At 37.0% G+C, this 24,371-nt stretch overlaps 2 protein-coding genes across 4 annotated transcripts in view; one reads left to right on the top strand and one right to left on the bottom strand.

The window, feature by feature from the left end:
- Window positions 1-24,134, top strand: part of LOC145233512 (dual 3',5'-cyclic-AMP and -GMP phosphodiesterase 11-like) — a 55,941-nt gene extending 31,807 nt beyond the window's left edge. For 2 of the 3 annotated variants that reach the window (XM_080098257.1, XM_080098255.1), the window contains 17 exons: window positions 575-676; window positions 932-1,051; window positions 1,403-1,492; window positions 3,678-3,830; window positions 5,068-5,209; window positions 5,642-5,784; window positions 6,900-6,947; window positions 8,384-8,459; window positions 8,958-9,124; window positions 10,057-10,107; window positions 10,173-10,319; window positions 10,748-10,965; window positions 11,930-12,018; window positions 20,096-20,276; window positions 20,616-20,679; window positions 23,297-23,455; window positions 23,872-24,134. In XM_080098257.1, coding sequence (XP_079954383.1) covers window positions 575-676; window positions 932-1,051; window positions 1,403-1,492; window positions 3,678-3,830; window positions 5,068-5,209; window positions 5,642-5,784; window positions 6,900-6,947; window positions 8,384-8,459; window positions 8,958-9,124; window positions 10,057-10,107; window positions 10,173-10,319; window positions 10,748-10,965; window positions 11,930-12,018; window positions 20,096-20,276; window positions 20,616-20,679; window positions 23,297-23,455; window positions 23,872-23,982 — 2,061 coding nt within the window. In that variant the 3' untranslated portion in view covers window positions 23,983-24,134. Of the gene's footprint in view, window positions 1-574; window positions 677-931; window positions 1,052-1,402; window positions 1,493-3,677; window positions 3,831-5,067; window positions 5,210-5,641; window positions 5,785-6,899; window positions 6,948-8,383; window positions 8,460-8,957; window positions 9,125-10,056; window positions 10,108-10,172; window positions 10,320-10,747; window positions 10,966-11,929; window positions 12,019-20,095; window positions 20,277-20,615; window positions 20,680-22,091; window positions 22,156-23,296; window positions 23,456-23,871 lie in introns of all 3 variants that reach the window. The other variant, XM_080098256.1, reaches the window with a different exon arrangement.
- LOC145233514 (alpha-1,6-mannosylglycoprotein 6-beta-N-acetylglucosaminyltransferase A-like) lies at window positions 11,990-19,219 on the bottom strand. Its single transcript, XM_080098261.1, has 11 exons — window positions 18,989-19,219; window positions 18,574-18,718; window positions 18,251-18,435; window positions 17,413-17,811; window positions 16,965-17,094; window positions 14,545-14,659; window positions 14,356-14,482; window positions 13,556-13,808; window positions 13,108-13,238; window positions 12,921-13,043; window positions 11,990-12,769 (listed from the first exon to the last, which is right to left on the bottom strand). Exons 1-11 carry the CDS (start codon window positions 19,112-19,114, stop codon window positions 12,398-12,400), a joined length of 2,106 nt encoding a protein of 701 aa, XP_079954387.1. The 5' UTR covers window positions 19,115-19,219; the 3' UTR covers window positions 11,990-12,397.
- Window positions 24,135-24,371: the final 237 nt, after the last annotated feature.

The following is a 24,371-nucleotide window of genomic DNA, read 5'->3' as shown; positions in this document are numbered from 1 at the left end:
GGCGCCGACAACGTTTTCAAGTCTTGTGGTTCATGGTTGTAGTGATGCGATTGTAAACACCATCTTGCAGTCAATGGAGGCTTTATTCGCCTCAGGTTTGCTGTTTGTAAACTAACCCATTTAGCGGTTAGTTTCTCCCACAGCAGAGTTATTTCCACAACAAGCGGTTATCTGTTGCGTTTTGTTGTTGTTTCTTTTTTCTCAAACTTGGTTTCACATCACAAGTTTTACAAGTAGCTTGGTTATAATAATATGCTATTTAGCAGCTGCCTAACGCACTTTGGGTATTACTATTAATATTTGTCGTTAATAACCACGGTGATAAGTCTGTGCAGCTCAGTAGGCAAAATGCGATTCCCGTAGAAGGCTCCTGTCGTGCGCTCGTATCCTACCGTAGGCTAGTTTTTTTTGTAGCCTACGCCTTTTTATTTTAAAATGCTAGGTTACCAGCTGATTGGACCTCCAATGGACCTGGCGTACCATGCCTCGTTGTTTGATTTCAAAATATTGTTTAACTATGATTATCCCTACTTTTTACCCAGCCAGATCTTTACTCCGCTACTTTTTGTTTCAGAACGTCAGTATTCTCTTAGAGGCCGACAGATGCTCCTTGTTTCTCGTGCGAGAAAAAGCTGGAGAAAAATTTCTCGTCAGTCGATTGTTTGACGTCAACAAGGTTTGCCCGCTATACCTATATCTCCGTTTTGTTTGTGATTTGGTTTTGAGTTAATTTGGTTGCTCTAGTTTACATTCAGTTTTTGTCTCATAATTTAAGACATTCTTGGTCATTTTGTTCTTTGAATTGGTAAATTTTTGTATGTTTGTACTAAACTATTTTGTCAACAAATTCTGTACTCAGTAATGGTTCGTCTTTATTGTACATTTTTTTGGTTTTCGTGCTGTTTAAGTTAAGATTTGCCATCATTTGCAGGAATCAACTCTTGAAGACAACGTGGTAAAACAGAATGAAATTCGAATCAAGTTCGGTCAAGGCATTGCCGGTCTGGTCGCACTAACGGGGAATACCCTAAATATTCCGGACGCATATAAGGTACAAACAAAGTATTAGGTATAACGGTAAAGTATATTTTTAAATACTTAGTATATGCTGTGCTACTTTTAAAAATGTACAAAATGCATCTACACTTTTAAAAAGTGAAATCAAACACTTTTTAAGTAACTTAGTTTATTATTACTGTGTTTTGCAACACAAAGTGCAGAACTGTACGAATTTGCGTAAGACGTGTTATACATAAGACAATTTTCCCTACATCGTAACATGTAATTTCTTCAAATTTATTTCGATTAAAAAGATTTAGCTCAAGTTGTAACTGACATTAGTGCAACATTCTTTGTTACTTTTCGTTCATCATTTAACTTATGCTTGTTCTTTGCCTTACAGGACAAACGATTTAACCAAAACGTGGACCAGAAGACTGGCTACAAAACAAAATGCATTCTATGTATGCCAATCAAAGACCAAGGCAAACGCGTAAGTGCTATGAACACGTTTAAATATTTTGATTGGTCAAATTAGTTGTCCTTCTGTTAATATGCTGTGCAAAACAAGTTCAGTTTTCGTACAAATCTCCAACAGCATTCAAAAATTAGGTCTTTTGAAAACGAAAGTATTTAAACAAGGAAAAATAAGACAGCGTATTCGCTACACTGCTGGTCATGTATTTTATGTGACATAAATGCGTTTCTGTGGATTGAAGCAAAAGTTTCAGTTCTTTTGTGTAATGTAGGTCCCACCTAACTTTGCAACATAGAGTAGTATTCACATATTTTTTGTTGCAAAATTATATTTTGTTTCAACTTACTGAAAAGCAAAATAACGTCTTATCAACCTGAATCAATTCAAATCACATTAGAAAGAATTGGCCTAAGCTGTTCTCCCACAAAAATCGAAAAGGAATCCTCTATTCAGTATTCATACAATGTTCCCACCTAGTAAAACAAAGCTTCCTTGTACCTTTTTTTTATACAAATTCCACAACGTAAAGATTTGTTTGCTTTGCATTGACGTAGTTTCTGCGTCAAAACGTCATTCATCATCTGCGGGCGACGTTGATTTATCGACACTTTTGTCACGTGACTTTTATGTCCGTTCATAAAGATTGGTTCCACAAATAACATTCTCGATAAATCGTTCTTCGTGGTTCTGAATTAAAAAGTAACTCGTACCAGGTGGTTTGTATGTGGAATGTTGGGTTAAACGCCCAAGCATCCGTCTTTCTTCAAAGGGTTTCAAGGAATTTTGAAGTACTTGTCATATTGATCTGAGTTGTATGAGTTTGGTTAATATATCATCTGTTGTACAGGGCCTTGCTTTAACTTTGACTTCTAACGCCCATTGCTTAATATTTCTAACAGGCATGCAATTTATTTATTACCTATGCATTTTAGTCTATCTTTTATTTAGGCCGTATATGTGTGTATGTCCTACTTTGCCAAACATTCATGATATTGACAGCCATGACCACCGTTTTCACAAATTACGCTTTGCAGCAAACGAATCCTTCTTTCTATGCCGTTTTTAACATAAGGCCTATGCACACAGCAATTTCGCGATGTTATCTTCAATCTCTGACGTCATACCGTTTCACGGCTCATTAAACTCGCTACGACTTAAATCGGTCGACAACCTGTAATTTTCTTCTGGTTGAACAAATTCATCGAATTCTGTGTTCAACGTCTTTGACGGGATTTTTGCTGTCAGTTGTGGTCAGAAAATCAACCTGCACTTTGGCCAGCATGTTTGAATAAACGCTTGCAAACTTACATTTTAGGCCTATAGGCATATTACAAATAAAAATCGGACAAATCGTTACCTTTGTTTTTGTATCGTTACCATTCAGTTTATTGATTTCGCGTGTTATAAAACAAAAATCCCAACATCAATTCCTGGTTCTTGTTTGTCTAACAATGGTCACCATACCAGGAAAACTGTTCCCCAATGTTGGAAAAAGAAAAAAACGACACATTCCCAATATTTGACACAATATTCTAGGCTTTCTAATTACATTATGATGTGGTTAACCATAGTCGCTACATTTAATGAACCAATAGGTGCTTGTACTCTTTGGTTAAATAAGTATCGATTGTAGCTGGGAGCGCGTCCTGTTTTGGGCTCTAAAAACAACCGCTTCACAAACGATCGATGTATTGACATAATGAAAAGGGCAGTTCACAGCAGCCTGCACAATTAACTATACGCAGTTGGACGTGCGTAAATATAGAGATCCAGTTGTAATAATTATTGCTGCATTGGATCAATTATTGGTGTTCACCGTTGTGTTGTGGTAGACGCTTTCCAACAACCTATTAGTTTTCAAGCGCATTTTGTTTAGAATAGATATTTTATGTTGAAAAGTTTGGTAATACTTTATATGCATATAAGTTGAAAAAGTAAATAATAAGTTGAAAAAGACTGTAACGAGAAGTATCAATCCCTCATTACTCTGTTAATTGAATAAAGATTGTTAGCATATCCCACAGTTGGTAATTGTGGCCACCTATATAAATTTCCAAACTCTACATTAATTAAACATGCACATTTAGCTCAACTTACGATATTGAATTGTTTGTGTTCTCCGTTTAAGTTTGATAGTGGATCTTTTCGTCAACATGTTTTTTTTCGGCAGTAAGTGATTGGGATTTCTTTTATTTTGCAGATCGTCGGTGTTGCGCAAGTAATCAACAAAAACCAGGGCGTCTTTACCTTAAAAGACGAAAAAATATTTGCTTCATACCTGGGATTCTGCGGCATTGCCATCCACAACGCACAAATATTCGAGAAAATTCAACTTGAAAACCGAAGAAACGAAGTATGTATTCATACTTTATTGTTTACTTTGATATATTTTGTACAACCGGTTTCCTTGGACAAAATGGTAGTGCACCAACGATTAGTCAATTATTCAGAAAAATATAATACAGATTGCTAACTAAATTGCAATGATTAGAAAAATCGCATCTTAACAGCTCTTTTAAGGTTAATGGTAAAATAAGTCAAGTAGTGTTCTATTTTTACGTGTATTTTACTCGATGCTAAACCTAGTAAGCTCCTTGGTATTGCAACACCATGCATTTTTGACGTGACAACAATTAAGTTTAACTACTATTCAGTAACTTTGAGTGAAAATCCGTTATCCGTCATGAAAAGTTTTTTGGGGGCTTCGCTACTGAAGAAGTGAAGCACAAAATGGCGATTACAGGCACCAAATGCTCGGGCACTAGCTCAGCCCACCCCCAGCAAATATCGTATTTACGTCATTGGTTTACTTAGTTTATAGCTCTCAGATGTTTAGGGTTTCCAGGTCAATGATTTCCAGCGAAAATTTATGGCGCCTTTGTCGTTGAATTATTACGAATCTTATTTTGATGTACATCCATATGTTTACCTTCGCCATGTTAGGGTCAAGGTTAAATTTTAAGCCTTTTATACCAAACCCGATGGAAATGTTTGGAGAGGTCCTAACCACAAAGTTAACAAGTGTATTTGGCAATCAATTGAGAGGCGGTACAGTGCCGAAGTGATTGTATTTTTATTCCAAAGTATGGATAATCTTTATGAACTTTACAAAATCTTCCTGAAAATTCCATCAGTTTCTAATCTCTGATTCAGCAATTTTTGGTTGTTGAAACTATCATCCTGAAGTTCGCATTTTGTTTTTGTTAATTTGTGGTTTAATTGATTCATCTCCACAATGTAGCGCCAACATTTTCGTCAAATGCGTGATAAAATAGACAAATTGCACAATGATATTGATAGGTTATATTGGCTGGTTTTGTTGGAAGACCTATTTATGCTGTAAAAGCGTTGTGTTATCATAATAATTTTCGAAAATCGGGTATTTGGTGATTTTTTTCCTTCAGCAACTAATTGTTAAGCTTTTCGTGCTTTGAACTCATTGCAGATTTTTTTTAGCTCTAGATCAATTACATCCATGCAAGAACATAAACTGCATTATGCCTTTATAAGCCAACTTCTATTAGCTTCAACCTAACTCATGAACAAATGACATTAGTTGAAGTCACTTTAACCGTCATTTTTCGTTGCAGATCCTCCTTGATTTGGCGCGTTGTCTTTTTGAGGAACAGAGCTCTCTATCGATCGTCATGGAAACCATATTAACCCATTCCACTTCTCTTCTTAGCTGTGAGAGAGCGTCGGTGCTCCTCGCTGATCCTGCTCATCCAGAGAGTGAGAGTTATTTGTATTTTTGCGTAATACTACCGGATCAAAATGTATGTTTTGTTAAAACGTTACTGTAAACGAAATATTGAGCAGCTACCATTCAAAAAACAAGCAGTTAATTGTATATGCTTTTTGAGACAAAATATAATTCTACATATATGCCTATCAAGAAGTTAGATATTGTGCCCCTTACGTCCAGCTTTTTTGTTTCATTTGATCAATGGTTCATTAGCTTGTTTTTACCACTTTTTCACCAATAGGGTAATGTTACTAATGCATACTTTATTGCAAATATTTTTAACTATATATTTAACCAGTAACTGATGACGAAGTTTTTGAAAATTGCGGTTGGTTGTTCTAACAAAACGAGATAAATTATTAAAATTAATACTTTTGACTTTCCAAATGTAATAATAAGAAGATTCTTTTGTTCTGTAGATCTCTTCAAGAAAACGTTTGAGCATGTTTCCGATCAAGTAGCCTTGGAGAGCAAACTGGAAAACCTTCAAAACGGGAACAGCAACAAACGTAAAGTCCCATTCAATATCGCTATTACTTCATTTGTTCAACAAACTGGACAGGTAAGGTTATTTTAATGAATGCACCCAGTTTATCCAATCAGCTATGTGCAGCAAACCGTTATGGTTTCAAAACCCAGTTAAAAGTAAATTGGTCTTCATATATGTTCATGCGACCAAACCTCTTTAAACCCTTTTTCATTCTTTATTCGTACATAATGGAAGGCAGAAAAAAGCATGTCATATTACTGTAAAAAAATCTGTAAAAAGTGGTTTATAACACCGTATAACATTTGCGATTTCTAGTAATACTTTGCATTTTTGTTTAAATGACATTTTATTAACTAAAGTTACATAGGATCATACATCTCTCTATAACATTTGTTAATTGTCCTTGAATATTACGAAAACCTTTAAAGCTAATATTTGTTCGTCTATGTGTGTTCAAGTCTGACGTGAGAGAACAACGACCACCCCTCCCTGAATACACATTTAAACATTTCACTGACATCAAAACTGACATCGAACGTCTATTTTTTACAATAAACTGATATCAGAAATGTTTCTTTAAAATAATTGTTCGTCGTGACAAGTCAATTACAGTCAATGTAGCGTTGCTCCGTTATATTCTATGCAAATATTATGCGTCTATTGGGAAGTTATGTTTTTTTTGCGTGTTTGACATTTAAACTACGACTAACTTTTAGATGACGTTGAACTATTAATAAATTGTTTTTTAACGATGGCAAATGCGTTTGATTGTTTTCACCTAATTTACTGGCATTGTTGAAGACCCACATAAAGAGGGTGACAGAGTTTAGTGTTTGTTCTCTTTGATTGAAATCTCAAAATCGTGTTCTGTTTCAAAAAAGCTAATATCAACACGTTATGTTGCAACTTCTAAACAAGTACCTACGCGCAACAGGGGTGACTAAAGATTGAAACAAAACTGCACAGTTGCTAACTATGACATATTGTTTCGTACCCACTTTAACCTTTGCATGAAGCAGGACATTTATGTTTGCATTGTACGCAAACTGTTGATAAGCAGTGGCGAGGTATGTTTGTCAACTCGTGATTGTCTTGTGTGCTTTACTGCTCCTTCAAACTTATCTGTCGTTAGTTTGATAACTGTTTCCACGTTAAACCGACTCATGTTGTTTACCTGCTTCTTGCAGATTGTTAACGTACGGGATGCAGAAAAAGAGACCAAATTCCAATTTGTGGTAAGTGTTGCGTGCCCAAGGTTGTAATTATAACACCAACGTGACTGTTTGCACGTGTTAAAGTTGCAATGCAACCACGAAAACATGTTTAATTTGTTTTGACAGAATTATGAGCTGACACAAAACAAATTTTTGCTTCTTTAATTTTTCCCGAAACCAATGCAGGCAATTCGTAGGATGTCATAAATTTTTTTCTGTTATTTTAGCCTTGATGTACTAGATTTATTAATTAATATTAACGTGTAATTGACATAGCTGTTTTTGTATCTTTAGTGGCCCAGCACTAGTCCTTGCGAAATAAAACGTAATTTCCTTGTACGTCATTGCAGGATATTACATTCGCATTATTATCTAAAAACAAAATTTAGCCTTGAAACTCGTTTCTCATCATTAACAATTACAATATATGGACCCTTGGGTTTTGATACAATTGTTTAAAGCAAAATGCTTTTTTACTTTTTGTAACGTATGTTGTGGAATAATAGAGTATACTTAACTTTAAACGACTGTGTCATCCAGTATAACGAGAAAGAAAATAAGACCAGATCGTCAGATTTTAAAAGTATTCTATTGTTTACGATACGTAAAATAACCTACATTCCTTCACGTTCGACCCAATACCATAAGACAGCCCCACCTGGTGGCACAAACAGAAACCATCAAAATTTATTCATGCAACAGGCCATATTTATGTACAGAGCATGCAGCTCATGTTGGCTTGCGACAAAATTCTCAGTGCTCATTCAAAAGCCGTGTTGTTTGCGACATTATTATAATAGTTGTGTAGCACTTGACTACATGTCGTGGTCACCTGCTAATTAGCTTGTGTCAGTTAGATGACCACGAGCTTAAAGTTTGTTTGACCTTCTCAGGCGTCGCATTCCGAGCATTGTGACGCGTTAATTGCCGTTATGACATCACTCCTGTTTTTGTCTCAACGCATTTCGTCAGCGTTTTCGCCGCAGGAATTTTAAGGTGTCGCTAGAAGTGGACGTGGGATCGATTGAGGGAATTTAATTAACACAAAGTGCGATAGTGGGAATTTAATTTTACGCTTGAGGTTCAAAGCTTAATTGACGTTTGGTAACGTCCGGACAAGAATTATGACGTCACCAATAGCGACATACAATAACAAATCAGGTTTGCCGTTCGATGTGTCACTTGTCAAGCAATTGAGGAAATGGTGTTAAGGTTATAAGCAAAAATCTCCAAACAAGTTCAGGCTCATTCAACCATGAGTAGTTACATCTATTCCCCACAACAACAAATTGATTCACACATTTGCATTGTAAAATAAATTTTAACCAAAACCAGGATGAAATTAGTTTTCAACAAAAACTTAATTGCGTCAATACAAATATTTTTTCGTGGAGCTTTCAATTGCATTTCAGTGAACATATCGGTAGCAAAACTAGTAAAATAACATTTTCTTTTAGGAAGACGAAGAGCTGGGATTTACAACTCGTTCGTTACTTTGCATTCCAATTCGCGACAGCCTAAGACAAGTTTTAGGTGAGTTTTTAAAGTGAAAGTTTCATTAAAAACTGTGAGAGAAAAGGGAGAAAATATGTACTGTGAATGTAGATTAAAATATAGTACAAACGCTGTTATTATCAGCACAAAAATGTTTTGGGATTTTGTTAAAAAACTAAAGTATCAGCTGTAGGATTTATTCTGATGAGCAGGCCTTGTGCTATCAATTCCACAAAAACTGCAGTCGTGTAAACCCACCTCGACCTAATGTTAATTTTGGCTACATATATAAGTTATACAACGTGCTTTCAAAAGGTTTCGTATGTTTTGCTACAAACACAACTATTTGAAATACGTGTAGTTATTGCATGCAAAACTTATTTCAAACACAAGTTTTGTGTGAAAATTTAGCAGAAAATGACTTTTATCAATGCTTCCTCATGTTTTATGCGTAAAGACCATTTCGATTGGAAATTGGTGCCAAGTACTTTTTGTGTGATAAATTTCAATTTTTTAAACGGTTTGTCTTAAATTCAGGTGTTATTCAGCTGGTAAACAAAATGCCGAAAGCCGGTCCTTACTTCACGCAAAGCGACGTACAAATTCTTGAAGCTTTCGCCATATTTTGTGGTCTTGGCATTTCAAACACTCGAATGTACGAAGAGACTGCAAGGCTCGCTGCCAAGCAACAAGTTATACTCGAGGTGAGTACTCAGTTAAACAACAAATGTAAATTAGGCTGTGCGTGTCTTTTTTGGTAAGGTGCACAACAAAAATAACACATAGTTTTCTGGAATATTACAGACCCGTTGTTTGGAGTTTCAAAACATATATGCTTAATTTACTGTCCTTGTTATACCGAAAGGGAAATTATAGCATTTTCGATGACTTTGCTTCTTTCTAACACTTACCAACACTTAACTTAATATTTAAAACATGTTAACTCTCCTTTTCAAGCAAAACCAAAATTATTATTATTTTATTCCAGCGGGCGAAAAGTAATTAGACAAAATAGCTGCTCGCCATTAAAATAGATTGCATTTTTTAGAATATTTTCAGCGGTTTGAAATGTAATATTTTGTTCGCTATTTTGAGAGTCAATCAGTGACCTTCTGCTTCATGTAAATAATCCCATATGGAGCCCAGACAGGAAAGGCTCCCTGACTATTTATCAGCCAATACTGCTTTGATCCAAACGTTTCTGATTAGATTGGAGAACAGATTAGTTTGTTTGTATCACATGGATTTACTGATCAGAGTAATTGTGTTTCTTCGTAAGGTGTCTTATCTTGATTGCTTTTACATAAAGCCGATTTATGATAAGAGTTAATTTATTCCTTATTAGTTCATATGCTCGTATGTCTGAAGATCACAGGGAACAGCTGCCCCACCTGCTTTTGGGATTCACTAATAGGGCTATGATTCTTTTTTTATATAAAGCTATGTAGATTTCGTATTAGATATACACGTTTTAAACTGTGTTTGAATGATGTTTTGATTAAGACTATGTGTTTAAACCTATATGTTTAATCACAGTTCATCTGCTCTCAAGACTAAATTCTAGTCTTTTGTTCGCCAAAAATATGCTTGTTTTGTCTTTAGACCAGGATCTAAGATTGTTTTTTATATATTTTAGGTGCTATCATATCATGCTGTTGCTCCACCAACAGAGTCTTTACAACTAACGGTAAGAAGTTTGTCATGTTTTGTTTTAATTTTCTTTTTAACCATTTTTTCATTTTCCCTATCTAGCAAAGTGAGATCCCTTCAGCCAAGTCGTTTGACCTGTTGAGTTACGGCTTCGACGACTCGCTCTTATCTGACTATGACACCATGCGAGCCACTGTACGAATGTTCATTGACATGAATATTCCAGAGAAGTTTCACATAAACATTGGCGTGAGTAGAAACTCCTTTGTATCATGATTTCTCTACAATAAAATTAGTAGGGTGCCAGCTGCGTTTAAATAAACCTCCGCCTGACTCATATTCAGACATAAAAAAGTTTGATTGGGTTCGTACCCGGCAACATCGTGGGTTCGAATCACGTGAATATAAATTGGTGACTAGGCCGAATAGTGCGGCACGCATGTCCCATACACAGACATAAAAAATCCGGATAGGGATTCGTCCCTGGGAGCGGCTAGGGTTCGAACCCCCTGAAGAAACCTTGCTAGTTTGTTTAAACGTATAAAAGTTGCTAGTTTGATTTAAACGTAAGTGCATGTTTCATCGCGTCTACACAATGTCCGGACATAAAAAGTTTTCCTGCCGGGAGGCTACTGAATTCGAAATCCGTGAAAAAAAGTTTAATGATGTGTCCACAGACTCTTAGCCGATGGGTGGCGAGCGTCAAGCGTAACTACAGACCAGTGAGATACCATAACTGGAGGCACGCATTCAATGTTTGTCAAAGTGCATTTTGCATGATCAAAATTGGAGGGTTGCTGAACGTTTTCAACGACTACGAACAACTGGCTTTGCTTATCTCCTGCCTATCGCACGACTTGGACCACAGAGGGACTAATAACGCTTTTCAGGCCAAGTAAGTTTCCAATGCCTAATGTGGTTGGATTTGCTATAACCGAAGTACTTGGTTAAAACTAGAGATGTACCGAATATTCGGTTTGCCGAATTTATTCGGCCGAATCGGCCACTTTTTCAAAGATTCGGTTTCGGCCGAATAATTTGTTGCGATTCGGCCGAAACCGAATCTTTTACGAACCCACATTTAAAGCGGTAAACGTGTCTTTTCTGCTTATTACCAACGAAAATTGCCTCAATTATTATATTTTTAACACAGTATCGTTTTTGCCATTGCAGGCAAAAAATCAGTAATTTATTGTCGGGTTGGAAATCATGCTTGAGGCAATGTTAAACCCCACAGAACTACATTTAGGACGAAATACAGCCATTCTGCACTAATTGCCAGTTAGAAAAACTTATGTTTTCATGTCAAATGCGTAGCGTACGACTTCGTGTGACGTCATAAAAGATTCGGTTGATTCGGCCGAATTTATTCGGCAAAACCACCGAATATTCGGTTTCGGCCGAATCGAAATTTCGCCGATTCGGTACATCACTAGTTAAAACTGTTCGCCACACATGTAATGATGTAACCATGGCAAATAAAGATATTTAACTAAACTTTTTATTAAAGTTATTGATCGTGTAAATCTAATGCCATTTAAAAAAAAAACAATACATATAATTACACATACTGTTATGTCCCTTGTTTGTGTTAATGAATAATCCAAATCTTCAATTTAATAAGTGATCCTGATTAGCTCCAGTGCTTTAACATAATTTCGAGCAACCAGTGGTAAAAAGGAATAAAAACAAAATCTGGAAAAGAAGTTTTCATGGCTATCCCATTAATGTTTCATGGGAAATACTGTTTATATTTTACGTCCCTTCGTCGTATTATTTCGCATAGGCCTAATGATTTTACTCAGTCTCAAACTGTGTGTTGAAAGTTAAACTCAATATTATGTTACTTGCTTTCAAAGAATCGAGCATCCCCTCGCCAGACTTTACTCCACATCCACCATGGAACATCATCACTACAATCAATGTCTTATGCTTCTTCAGAGCGACGGTAATACTCACAATATGCAATATTTATGTTCCTTTTTACGTTTCAATGGCAAACAAATGACTGCCTGTTGTTATATCAATTTTGAAATACTTGAAAACAACAGATAATAATCAGATTTAGTTTCCAATAGTACACCAGTATTTAATAATTGTTTTTAAATTATTGGTTTCTAAAATAGTCTTTGGGAATATATTTTCTGGAAGTACAAAGTAAAACAACTTGATCAAAAACGAAACATTTTCAAGACAAATATTTAACTTGTAAATACAAAATTGAGTACAAATAAATAACTACAAATTGTATAACAAGTACAATCTCATTGCGGCAACTACGAAAAAACTGCATGAAAACACAAGCAGTATATAAAAAAAAAACAATACTAAGCGCAATCTAAACACAGTGACCTCTGTTCATTTCTGTACCTTCTGCATGGACATAACCTTACTATTCCTTGAGGTGGTTTGCATGCGCAAGAAAACAACATGGCATCGCTTTGCATGACGCATTCTCCTAAGTCGGTGACGTAACTTGGATAGTGACACGTCACCGTGACGTCATCTTCATTTTCAAGGATCCTGTTTGTTAGTTGAGCTTCCTCTCTGGGGTCAGATACTTTTGTGGACTTGCATTTAAGATCTTGGTTGGTGAATATCCAACTGGAGTTGATGCTTTTGAAAAAAGTGCGCTGGCACACCATCTTGTAGCGACTACACGCATCGGAACAAGATTCGCCTTGGTCGGATAGCTTGACCTTTGGAATGAACAAAATTGTAAAAAGTGCGATGAACTGGTTAACGTGGGGTTTTGCTGAGTTCATTGGAATGTGAAAGTATGCACTAAAGTGTCAAAATACTGTTAAACTCCTCCTACGATCACGACTTCTAATCTTAAAACTGTTTTACCTGCAAATGTTCTTCTGGGGGCCACGCTTTTTCACCCTTTTTCCAGAAAACTTTGTTGGATCCCACAGTGGTGCGTACTAGTTCTTTGCAAAAATCCTGGTTCTCTACGTAGGCGTTTAGTCTCTGATATCACAGTTTTATGATAAAGGTAACTTTTATTTTTCTGAACTTAGTTCACTTTCCCTACCTCCAGAAACCCGTGAAATGTAAATTCAAACGGGACGTAAGGTTTCGGTTTAGGTGATTTCCGGATTTTCTTTAGCACACGGGTTACTTCGCTTTGATTTTTGATATCCACAGTGTAAACCAGTGGTTCACCTGTAAGCAAAACACGTGTAAATTAGGCAAGTTTCTCAGAAAGTTTTTACTCTTTTATCATGAATTTGCAACTTGCATCAACTCAACACTGGGATCAGCCTTGAAGTGTTTGCGCGAATGCTTGGTGACTAGCTGATCCGGTATTCCTCCTTTAATGGGTCTGGCGTACTATGATTTGTGATTTCCCTAATACTTCATTCAAGGAATTCAAACTTGTGTATGTACCCTTTACTGGTAGACGCAAGTCATAAATGGATGTTTTTGCGTGCCCATACAGATCTGTTTGTCTAAAAACAAACATGCCAAATTTGTCGTACCAATACTTTCTTCCGCGTATGGGTTTTGTGACGTCAAGCTTCTTCTTGTCGGTTTTCCTTCTGAAACTTTTCGCTGGGGCATAAATCGAGGGTTGAAAAATGGAACCCCATTCGATGCGGCTTCCAATGCTGCTGGACCCTCCACTGGTTGACCCACACCCACGAACACATTCGAACTGCGCAGCAGTTTAAGAAATTCACCTTGCTTCATATTCTGGTGGTTGATGACGTAATCCGGTAACGTTAAGTCGTCCTATGATTAAATTTGAATTAAGACGAGGATGATGTCTCATTTAAACAGGCAATGGTTTTCTAAATCAATCTCCTGGCGTATGTGCTGCGGGCTAGTAAACGTTTTTTATTTGATTTGAAACCACGCTTGAATGTAAGGTGTATAAGCTTTATATGAAGACCTGCTACTGCTGACTTAGTGTTCCAAATCTTCTCTTTACTTTTTAATTTCTAAAGTTTTTTTTGTTTCTGAAGGAAGTGTTTTTGAAGGAACATTCCTATAGCCCTCAAAATCAACATAAATCGTGAGTATCAGTGCAGCTGGTGGCGAGAGGCGTATTGGCTAATGTAGCCATCCAACGGCGCGCTAAAAAGCCATGCCTCGCCTATTCTGCTCACTGCCACAACTGGACATAGACCACAGAGTAAACCGGTTAACAATGGCCAAGCAACTGCTGCACAGGTCGAAACAATGTGCACTGTCTGCAGCTTATCGTGTATTGGTTTGATGCTTTTACAAAGTAGATGTAATTTACGAATAAATCATCAGTTAGCTTTAAATAACCTACCGTTGGTTTGTCATCTTTTAAGAAGACAGTAGCGTGTATCTCATCAAAATTCTTGTTTAAAACCTCTAAAAACCGTTCCTTGCCTTTAAAAACTTTCATTTTCTTTCCGTACAACAATGCACGGCTTCTAATACGACAATAAAGGATTGTGAGCAACACAAACTGTTACTGTCAAAATGGTGAACTTACATGTTGGTGTTGGATGTGTTTTGAAAAAGATGTTCTTCTACTACAAAACCGAGAAACGAATTGTCTGCCGAATGCGGAAAATGTGTAAAGAACTGTTCGGTATCCAGTCCACGTCCTATAAGAATACGCAAGATGTTGCTTTAAGGCAGGGGTTCTTAAACTGGGGCGTGAAGGGTTCGCAAGGGGGGCGCAGCACATTATGGCAGCAAAGTTTTCACTTACAAACAATTGTAAATGAATGCATTGGAATTATGTCGGCACTCATTTCGAACTTATTGTTTAAAGTAAACGCTTCATTACTCTGAAATGGATGTCCATGCAGTTGTACTAACCAAACTTTTTCCACTGCGGGCCGGATACGTTTAATACCAATCCGCTTGCCGCATGTTACATACCCTACATACCCTAGTGTCATCTTCTCAAACTTAGCCCATGAGCCGATTTTTATATGGGCGCCAAGATATGGTCATTTTAAAAACCCATTTGAAATCTGTTAAATTGTATGGTTAGTCTCATATTGCAAAGAAAGCTTGTATATTACGTCACTAGTAACACAATAAGGCAATTGTTTGTGCACAATTAACACTTTTTGTTTTGTCTGTGACGTAAATAAACTGGATTTGGATCAATCCTGGGCGTTGCAATCCTATGAAAGTCGGTAATATTAATTTTCTATGTCGTAACAGTAAACTTTCGTAAGGAGTAGATTAATGTTTGACAGTAACAAAGTTATCAATTCGTAGTTTGGTGACCCCTGTACTATATAGTCGGCTGTACATTCTTTATTTGTTCGCAATTTCGCATTGGCGATTGAGTTTGAGTGAATCAACAATTTCTGGGCAGCACATGCGAATTTACAAGAATACTGGCAACGTGGCTCTGTGCGCGCGCAAAAAAACTTTTTTTTCGCAACTTATCAGTGTTGAATGTGCTTTTTCTAACGATTGGAACTAATTTGACAGTAGCTTAAGGCGGACCTACGATGTATGTTGTTTTTAAAAAACAAGACAAGCATCATCAGTGCTAATATTTTTTAGGGGGGCGTGAGAATAAATAAATAGTGTCAAGTGGGGCACGACGGTCGTGAGATATTCATAAAACTCAGATTTGGGTCGCGATCAAAAAAGTTTAAGAACCCCTGCTTTAAGGTATAGTTCGCAACCTTTTTTTCCTTTGCGACCCCTTAGAGCAGTGGTTCTCAAACTTTTTTGATCGCGACCCAAATCTGAGTTTTATGAATATCTCACGACCCAAGCCTCAAACATCAAAAAATTTAAATAAGTTATTATTATTAACGAGACGAACTGCAATTTCGAGGCCACGTCGTCGCCGCATAGGAGTCTGCCCATGTCTAAATGGTTGCAGGCTTAACGAGGTCGATTCGTTTGACAACACTGCATTACAAAACACACATTGTGGCTTTGCAGCACCATATTCATTGATAGAAGTGAATCCCAAATCTAAGAAGTTTCCTTGTATGAATACTTATTAATCCTTAAACGCTAACTGTTTCATCTCCACGTCTAGTTTCGCAAGATTACCTTGTCCTATTATTCCCCGTGCTATGACGTTACAATCGCTATGTGCGTAACAGTAAAATTGGAAGGCTATTGTCGGTATGTTGTAATGATTGGTTCATTTACTATACAACGTGTCGAGTGAGGTGACTTTACTACTACATTAAGAAATTTCGTTTGTGTTTACTTGATACAGTAATAGTTCGTTTGGGCAGAATTGAATCACTGCAGCGCGACCCATTTTTTGACCCTGCGCGACCCATGTTTGGGTCGCGACCCATACTTTGAGAACCACTGCCTTAGAGGTTTTCTCACACATTCGACCCCTTAGAAGGCTTAGAGGTTTACTCACACATACGACGCGTTAATAAAAACATTAAAGAAGTATTACTGTCATAATGTGTTCATCATACATTTACTATCAAACATTACGGTAACAGTTAGGGTTTTGCTGTACAGAAAACTTTTTAAATTGTGGTTGTGGCATATGTCACCATAAAACTGTTCAATATTCCGTGCTTTTTGTATCAAAAAACCAAAAACACAATCATGAAAGTATATATTTCACGGGGAAAGTGTGCATATAATCTTTGCGAGTTGGGTTGCGTCTTCGCAACTCCCTTTGCAAAGGCTTGGGTCGAAGGCAATGCAATGCAAATTTTCTGTTGACATTCTTTTCATAATGTTGTTGAACAAAAAAACCCACTTATTTGAAAAGCGGGATATCTAAAATTATCAGTCACTGCAGTCTGTATTTAAGGGCGTTGACCATGCAATGGATCTTGCCTCACGGGTTTAAAAAATTATTCTAATTAATTCGCTACCAGGTCTTAATGTGGACATAACTTCAAACCATGCATGAACGTTTGGTCCTACAGTTATGCGTTTTATTGTGATTCTTACCACCCCAAGTCCTGATGTTTCTCTTCTGTGGGTTGAATAACGGATGGTTGAATTCCGGTTCAGTTCCGTAAACATCAAGTACTCGAATTAAACATCTGTAGTGGTAGAGTGACCCAAGCTGCTGGTTTAGCTGCACCAAGAATTAAATATATTTTAGGCAATTTCAATACTTTGACATACAGTGAAATCCGTTTCAACTGAACTGTAGGGACGTTTTGATGATCGCTACTGTTTTAATGGGTTGTTTGGACGCCAATAGTGTACCGAAAGCAGAAATAAACCCACTGTAAATAAGAGGTTTAGCTGAAACAACGACCTACTACTTCTTTATCCCACGCACCCACTCGTTACACCACAAATACATTACATTCAATAATATTGTTATAGGGCCTGATTCTTCCAAAGAGGATCCAAAATACTTAAATAAGTTATGGCGACTTTACTGTACCTGCATTAAACCAACTATATCAGTAAAGACCACATCGAACTTCCTCGCGCCTGAACAACCGGGCAACTTTGTCATCATTACGCCAGAGAGTCGGTCAGGTGACCAGGACAACACGACGTCATGGCCAAGAACGTGCAAGGTAGCGGCCAGGTCAGACCATTGGACCAGTTCACCAAGGGGACCACCAAACATGGCCGCTTCCCCGAAATTTAAACCCACTTCTTTGGTCAACAGTCCCATATGCAAAAGGATACGTAACTTGGCTCGTAAATTTGGGGATTTTCCTGTAGGTGGATCCCCAAAGTCATTCTCAAAGTTTCGTTGCTCGGCTAGTTTACGGGACGTGGCGGCCCAGTTGTGTTGCAGCCGTCGTATTCGATTTTGTATCCAGTTGCAAACCTATATAGTAGGGTGGCAATTTAGTAGGCGACATGTCAAATCTGCATGAGTTTTTCACAAAACATGCTACAGAGCGTAGGTAAGGTTGTGCTGGTTTCGAGCTTGGACTTAGTTTTGCCCCTCGGAAGAAAATCACTGTTCTTTAAAGTTAAACTTTAACATTCTTGTTTAATTTACAGAAAACCCATTTCATCACTGTTATTCAACCCTATATTGTCGTAATCGTATTTTGTCATGAACCCGGAAGGCTCTTCAGCTATAGACTTTAAGGTTATTAAAAAGCCTTGAGAAAAATGTTTTGAACATGAGTACTGAAAATGCGAAATCTCGTTGAAGAAATGCATTATTTTTTTTCCTGATGATAGGTTTGCTTGCTGCTGTGTACGAGTTATTTACAGTTTTAACCAACGAGTAAAATGCAAATTTAGACGCTCGTTACCTTGCCACAATTTTCCAACTCAAGATAAAGATTATCAAAGTTCACTCTCATGGCAGCTGTTGGAATGTGCTCTAGTGCGCCATCGCGTGTTTCGAATACAGTTGATAAGAAATCGGAAAATTTTTCTGGCTCGGGACAAATTCGGTCAACATAAACAACATGTTTGTATATGTGACAATCTATATCTAGAAATTACAAAAAAAAATGTAAAATACAAAATTAGAAAAATGCGAAAATTAAAAAAATTAAAATGTCAGAAAAGGTAAATTAAGTGAAATTCATGTATGGCTTTACATACATACATACATGGAAATATATCTTACCTTTTCCGTCAGATTTATCAAAGCAATTATTATTTTTCCAATCCTTTTTCAACTCGTGATATCTCCGCAAGCACTTTCTGCTTCCTTCTAATTCAATCTGCGTCTTCCCACACGTGATATGAACAAATTTTCTGGCAACATTTTTCTAACCAAAAGTTTGAGATTGTTTCAAATAAGAAGGGTTTGCCCTATTCTAAAATTAGCCTACCATATACTTTCTGTATGGTAGAGGTGACGATTGTTTAGTACGATATAAAAAGGTGTGATTGAAACAATATACTTTTGGGATATGTGTTGACAATAAGTAGAACGTTTGTCACAACGTCTTATTTTGCAACTTGGAAATACATTGTAAATGACATACAACACTAAAAGACATTTAAAAACTCATTTATTACATTGTGAAATTACTCACCCTAATATCAATGTTGCTTTGCACATTTTGCGTAAGAATACGTTTATGCAGTCCAATGAGCGTAGCAAACCAGCACGAACCAATGACCAAAAGTAGTAAGCGCAATCTTGAGTAAGAGCAGCGCATATCGTTTCATGTTTACGGAGGCATCGTTCTGCTTCAACCACATCAGCTATCTCACAGCACTATATCAAGTTTTTAATGCAAATTTTACAAACATAAAAATCACAAATCCTGAAGATTAGTTTAATATTATTACATATGCTAAACTTAAATTAAATATTAATAGCCGAACAAACCGAAATACAATTTTATTTCAGTTTTTTTAATCAGATTATGCCAGAAATGTTCCAGTTTTGCACTGCACAATCCCAAACACATTTACACATGACACTGTACAAGCCCAAACACTTTTAGTTCAAATGAAGACTGACTTAAAGACAACACCTCAGAAACAACGTTAATATTTTTCGCTTGATACAAATACACACAATAAAAATACACAGCAGTTTGACGCTATGCACTGCTTCAGTACATACACTTACTCTCATATTTAATAACTTGCAATCTAAGTCCCCAAACTTGTCTACTATGCATAGCAGCAACAGCAAACGTATAGTTATCGTAGTTGTTTTTCGCCTGAGGCGTTTACGATTTAGAGCTGGTTTTAATCTTGAAGTTACCAGTCATAACAACCGCAACCTTTCATTTCAAAATGACAAAACCTTTTATCCATCAGCAAGTTTGCGTTTTGTCAAAAATTTACCTTGTAAAACGCGCGATTGCGATAAATATGTTTAGCTTCTCATGAATTGAACAATTGTGTTTTTGAAATGATACATAACTGCCTGACGTGCCCTGTTGTAGTTTGGTTTTTATTATTTGCTTTCAAATAATTGAGGAGATAAACAGTTTTGCAACTTTCAAAATGCGTTTAAAGGCTCAAAGAATTCAATATTAATCATCCGTATAATTATTTGAAAAATGTCCTTGATGAAAACAGTACTGATGATAATACCGACGGTTGTTTATGTGTCTGAATTGCAGTTTTTGTGATCTACTGAGTACTTGTACATCAAACTTAACGACTTTCTTTCAAACTTACAGGTTGTGAAATTTTGTCACACCTAAGCTCCACCGAATACGCGAGAGTGATAAAGCTCGTTCAGCATGCAATCATCAGCACCGATCTCGCTGTTTACTTCAAAAATCGAACCGCCTTCTTCAACATTGTCAAATCTGGTGCCAGAGATTGGGCAAACAACGAAATTCAACGGGACGTCTTACGGTAAGAATTAAACCCATTTGCTCGTTTGGTTGTTGTTTTATTATGATTAGATATGTCCAGATTAAGTTTGCTGGTATGCTGGAAAAAGTTTAATAGCCAATAAATATCCTTTTTACATTCAAAATCGAGATGATACAGTAGTTTTTTTTTAAATTAATAAATTTCAAATATAAATTAAACTAAATGACAATACTTTATACGGCACTAAACAGAACAACAACCCACTTTTTTAACCTTTTATACGTTAAGAATACTTCCTATAACACGCATAAAAATCATATTCCAAAATTATTATATGTTTTCTATCTCTAACCCTGTAACTCTGTGTCCGGACACCAGGAGCGTTGTTATAACGGGCTGCGACATTGCTGGCATCACAAGGCCGTGGAGCGTCCAGAAAAAGGTAGATAAATTCACCGCCAAAGCATCGCTCTTCGTTCCACGATCACCCACACCCTGTTCATGCATTTTCATCCGTTTCTGCATCACCACGCGGCTGTTTTAGGCGCTCACATCATCCCCCAAATCACATATGCACAGTATAGAATAGCAAACTATTCTAGAATATTCTAAACATTTTCCCAAGTACTTTTGCAAGAACTTTAATGTTGCACTTTAAAATTAATCCGACAAGACGTAGTTTGTATTCGGATACTCGAATGATATTCTAGAATATATCCGAATATTTTTTTTTCCATCTCTTTTCGTTAATCATGTATGAACTAACAGTATAACCCATATGTAGTAAACTTACATTTGAATTTAAATACTTGGCGACTTAAAATTTACTTGTTTGCGGTTTCTATATTTTGCATACTAGTACCTTTGCCATGCACCGATGAGTTTTGCGCATGCGCACAGCACGCTTTTCAGGCGACCGCCTTAAAGCCGGAATCTATTGTGTAAAGCAGTGGTTCTCAACCAGGGCCCATTTAATCTATTCGACCAGTTTAAAGCCGAAATTAGTACCGAATTCCAACACGAGTTGCCATTTACATTTTTAAGGGGGCCACGAGGCCCAAAAGTTACTTCTAGGGGGGCACGGTCCACAGAAGGTTGAGAACCACTGGTATAAAGCCTATGCTTTTCTGGTGATGTTTTGTTTTGTTGCGAGTCGATTGAATGGGTTTTGTGCAACTTGTGGGTTTTGTGCAACTGGTGTTTGTTTGGTTTCAACTATAGTAGAAAACTGGTGCACTAATATGCGAAACAAACAAGGAACATATACCACAAAATAATAACCTACATAACTTTGCATTTTTAAATTCTATTACCCTGATCACGTTTAACTAAAATGCCGCAAGACTTAAGTCTTTATCGAACGTCCCTGCCAGGACACAGTACCTTTGGCCACCGTCTACTTAACTGAAAAATAAAATAAAATATTTCAATTTAAGTTTGAACTTCCGCAGTTATGCGTTGGTGATCCTTCGTCGGCAAATTTTTTTTTATTAAATCGGTTTCGACACCATCATTGATAACTAGCATCGTTCTATTTGTAATATCTACTGCAAAATCAAATAACATAGGTAAATTGTCATGCTTTACTAACGTGACAGCCCACAGCAAAAATCTGTCCAATCACATAAATTTCCTTCGTACACTACCTGCCCCCGCGTTTGTACACACAAAACGCAACAACATATTCTATAATTATCGATTCTCTAATTGTAAAGCCATTGAAAGCAAGTAATCACTGCCTATAGTATCGCCATTAGCAAGTGCACACCTAAACACCGTTCAAACCTCCTGGCGCCCGGAGCAGATTTTCTTTATTGCAATTATTCACCTTGCTTTTGGCCACTTTATACACAGGGGCATGGTCATGACCGCCACCGACGTTTCAGCTATCACAAAGCCTTGGCTGATCGAACTCAAGGTACACGATATTTCTCTAATTTTGTTCCATAATTTGCATCATCGTTTATTAAGCTTGCTGACCAAACGCACTGCGTCGAGGCCATGCAGACGCATTGCACGTGAAGAGCTGCTAATGTAGAATACTAAAAAAATGCAGCTTGAAGAAGTACATACAATAGCAATTGGCTTCGATCTTAGCCAAGGCGTCACTGTGGTTTGTTAAACTCGGCAATACAAAAATACGTAATTTGCACGATGGTTGCACCAGCACCATTCATCTGGACTTATTTCGTTGACCGCTTTGATGAGCTGTACTATACCTTGACCTTCAATTAGGAATTATAAACTGCTAAATGTTTCTCGCAGTCGGTTTACGAACTATCAGTAAATTGCCAAATCCTACCGACTTATTTTAACACACTGTAAAATGCTATGTCAACTTGCAAAGGAGCCCTTCTGGCAGTAAAATCATTGTTAACAAACGTTGCTGACAGGCGTTCACATACAGCAATTTATTCTATAATCGTTTTTGGTGAGGCCTTAATGGTAATCGTTTTGAGAAGCGCTTGCTTTACCTCATCTGTAATAGCATGCAAAATCCTGCTATGTCTTGAATTATTTAGTCCCACGTTCAGTTTCCTAGCTTACAACGACTAAAATATTTGCATGTAGTTAAATCACAACCGCTTGAGGTCAGCATTAGCTAATGGCGGTACAGCAGACTATTTTAATTCTTCTTTTTTCCTAACTACCACTGCATGTGCTTTGAGCTTGCGATATGCATGTAATACGGGCGTCCCACTGTGCATGTTATGCTTGCCGACCATCACAGCTATCAGCCCACTAATGAATCCGTCAATGATATTCGGTGGTTCAAAATGCTTGAGAATTTTTTTGTTTTGTTTAAAGTGACTAAACACATAATGAAGTAACTGCGCAGATTACACTTGCAAACGTTAAAGTTTTATCGCGTGCTATTTGTTTCCAAATTTTGGGGACATAGATAACATTTTCGGTGTTTTCAAGTCTATGCGCATTGTCTCAAATCAATATAAAATTTTGCATAAAATCCAATTTGTGTTTACGTTACAGATGGTAATAGATTTTATTATCCACAAACGTAAACAGGCCTTTCAGCTCACCTTCTGTTCTTACTTCAGGTGGCAGAACAAGTGGCTGAAGAATTTTTTGAACAAGGCGACATCGAGAAAAACAAGTTGATGCAGGAACCAATTGACATGATGAACCGAAAACTGAAACATAAACTTCCCAATATGCAAGTCGGTTTTATCGACAGCATATGTTTGCCCTTGTACGAGGTAAACAATCTACTGCGTAATTTCAAGCTACAATAAGTTAAACACGTAAAAACTAATACCGTTTCAAAAAACTAAAATAGTTTCTGATGTAAACTTATATGTTTTATAACTTACCACAAGCTTATGTGTTCAAGGCCCGCTAAAACTGATTTATTTGCTTAGAATAATTGATAAACCAACAGTGCTTCGTAAACGAGTATATATTTCGCACAGGTGGGCATCATCAGTCGTCCTTATTCAAATAGATTCTATTTGTATTTTCCATTTCACTATATTGTTGACTGATGAAGCTTCGACAATTATTCTTACAAAAACACGTTTATTCAATGATGATGTCTACTATTGGCAACATATGATGTCTACTATTGGCGGGAAAGTTCCTGTAACAAACACTAAACGTTACTTGTTTTACTTAGGCGTTATCTAAAACCTCAAAAGGGCTTAAACCGATGCTGGACGGTTGCCTCGACAACCGAAGGCACTGGAAAGAGATGTCACAAAAGAATGAGGCCGGTACGTCCATGTGAGACGTCTACAAGCTGCTTACTTCACTTCACGTTTCTTCTTCAAGCTTTTTATATTCCGTTCCCGATAATATTTGTCGTTTTTATTCGCTCGACGGTTGCGTTCCTTATCCTCCTTTCCCTCATACGAATCAATTATAAAAGATTTAATTGTACCGAAGTGAAAGTGTTCTTAGACAAGGTTTGCAGTAACTTTCTAAAATGCTAACTGCAACCGGAAATTATGAACATGCCTGCCGAGCAGGATATTCAACGGAATGTAAAAATTAACATCCCAATGAGAAGCAGTACATGGCGCTGAGAAGAACCTATTTAATCACATTTTAAAAGACATGTTTTGCTAAAATTGTAACTTAACGTACTCGAAATTACCTGTCATCGGATGTAAGCAC

Source organism: Phallusia mammillata, chromosome 6 (assembly GCF_965637545.1).
Source record: "Phallusia mammillata chromosome 6, kaPhaMamm4.hap1.1, whole genome shotgun sequence".
NCBI classification, from domain to species: Eukaryota; Metazoa; Chordata; class Ascidiacea; order Phlebobranchia; family Ascidiidae; genus Phallusia; species Phallusia mammillata.
Note: the sequence above shows the minus strand (reverse complement) of the source record. Positions and strands in the feature narration are given on the sequence as shown.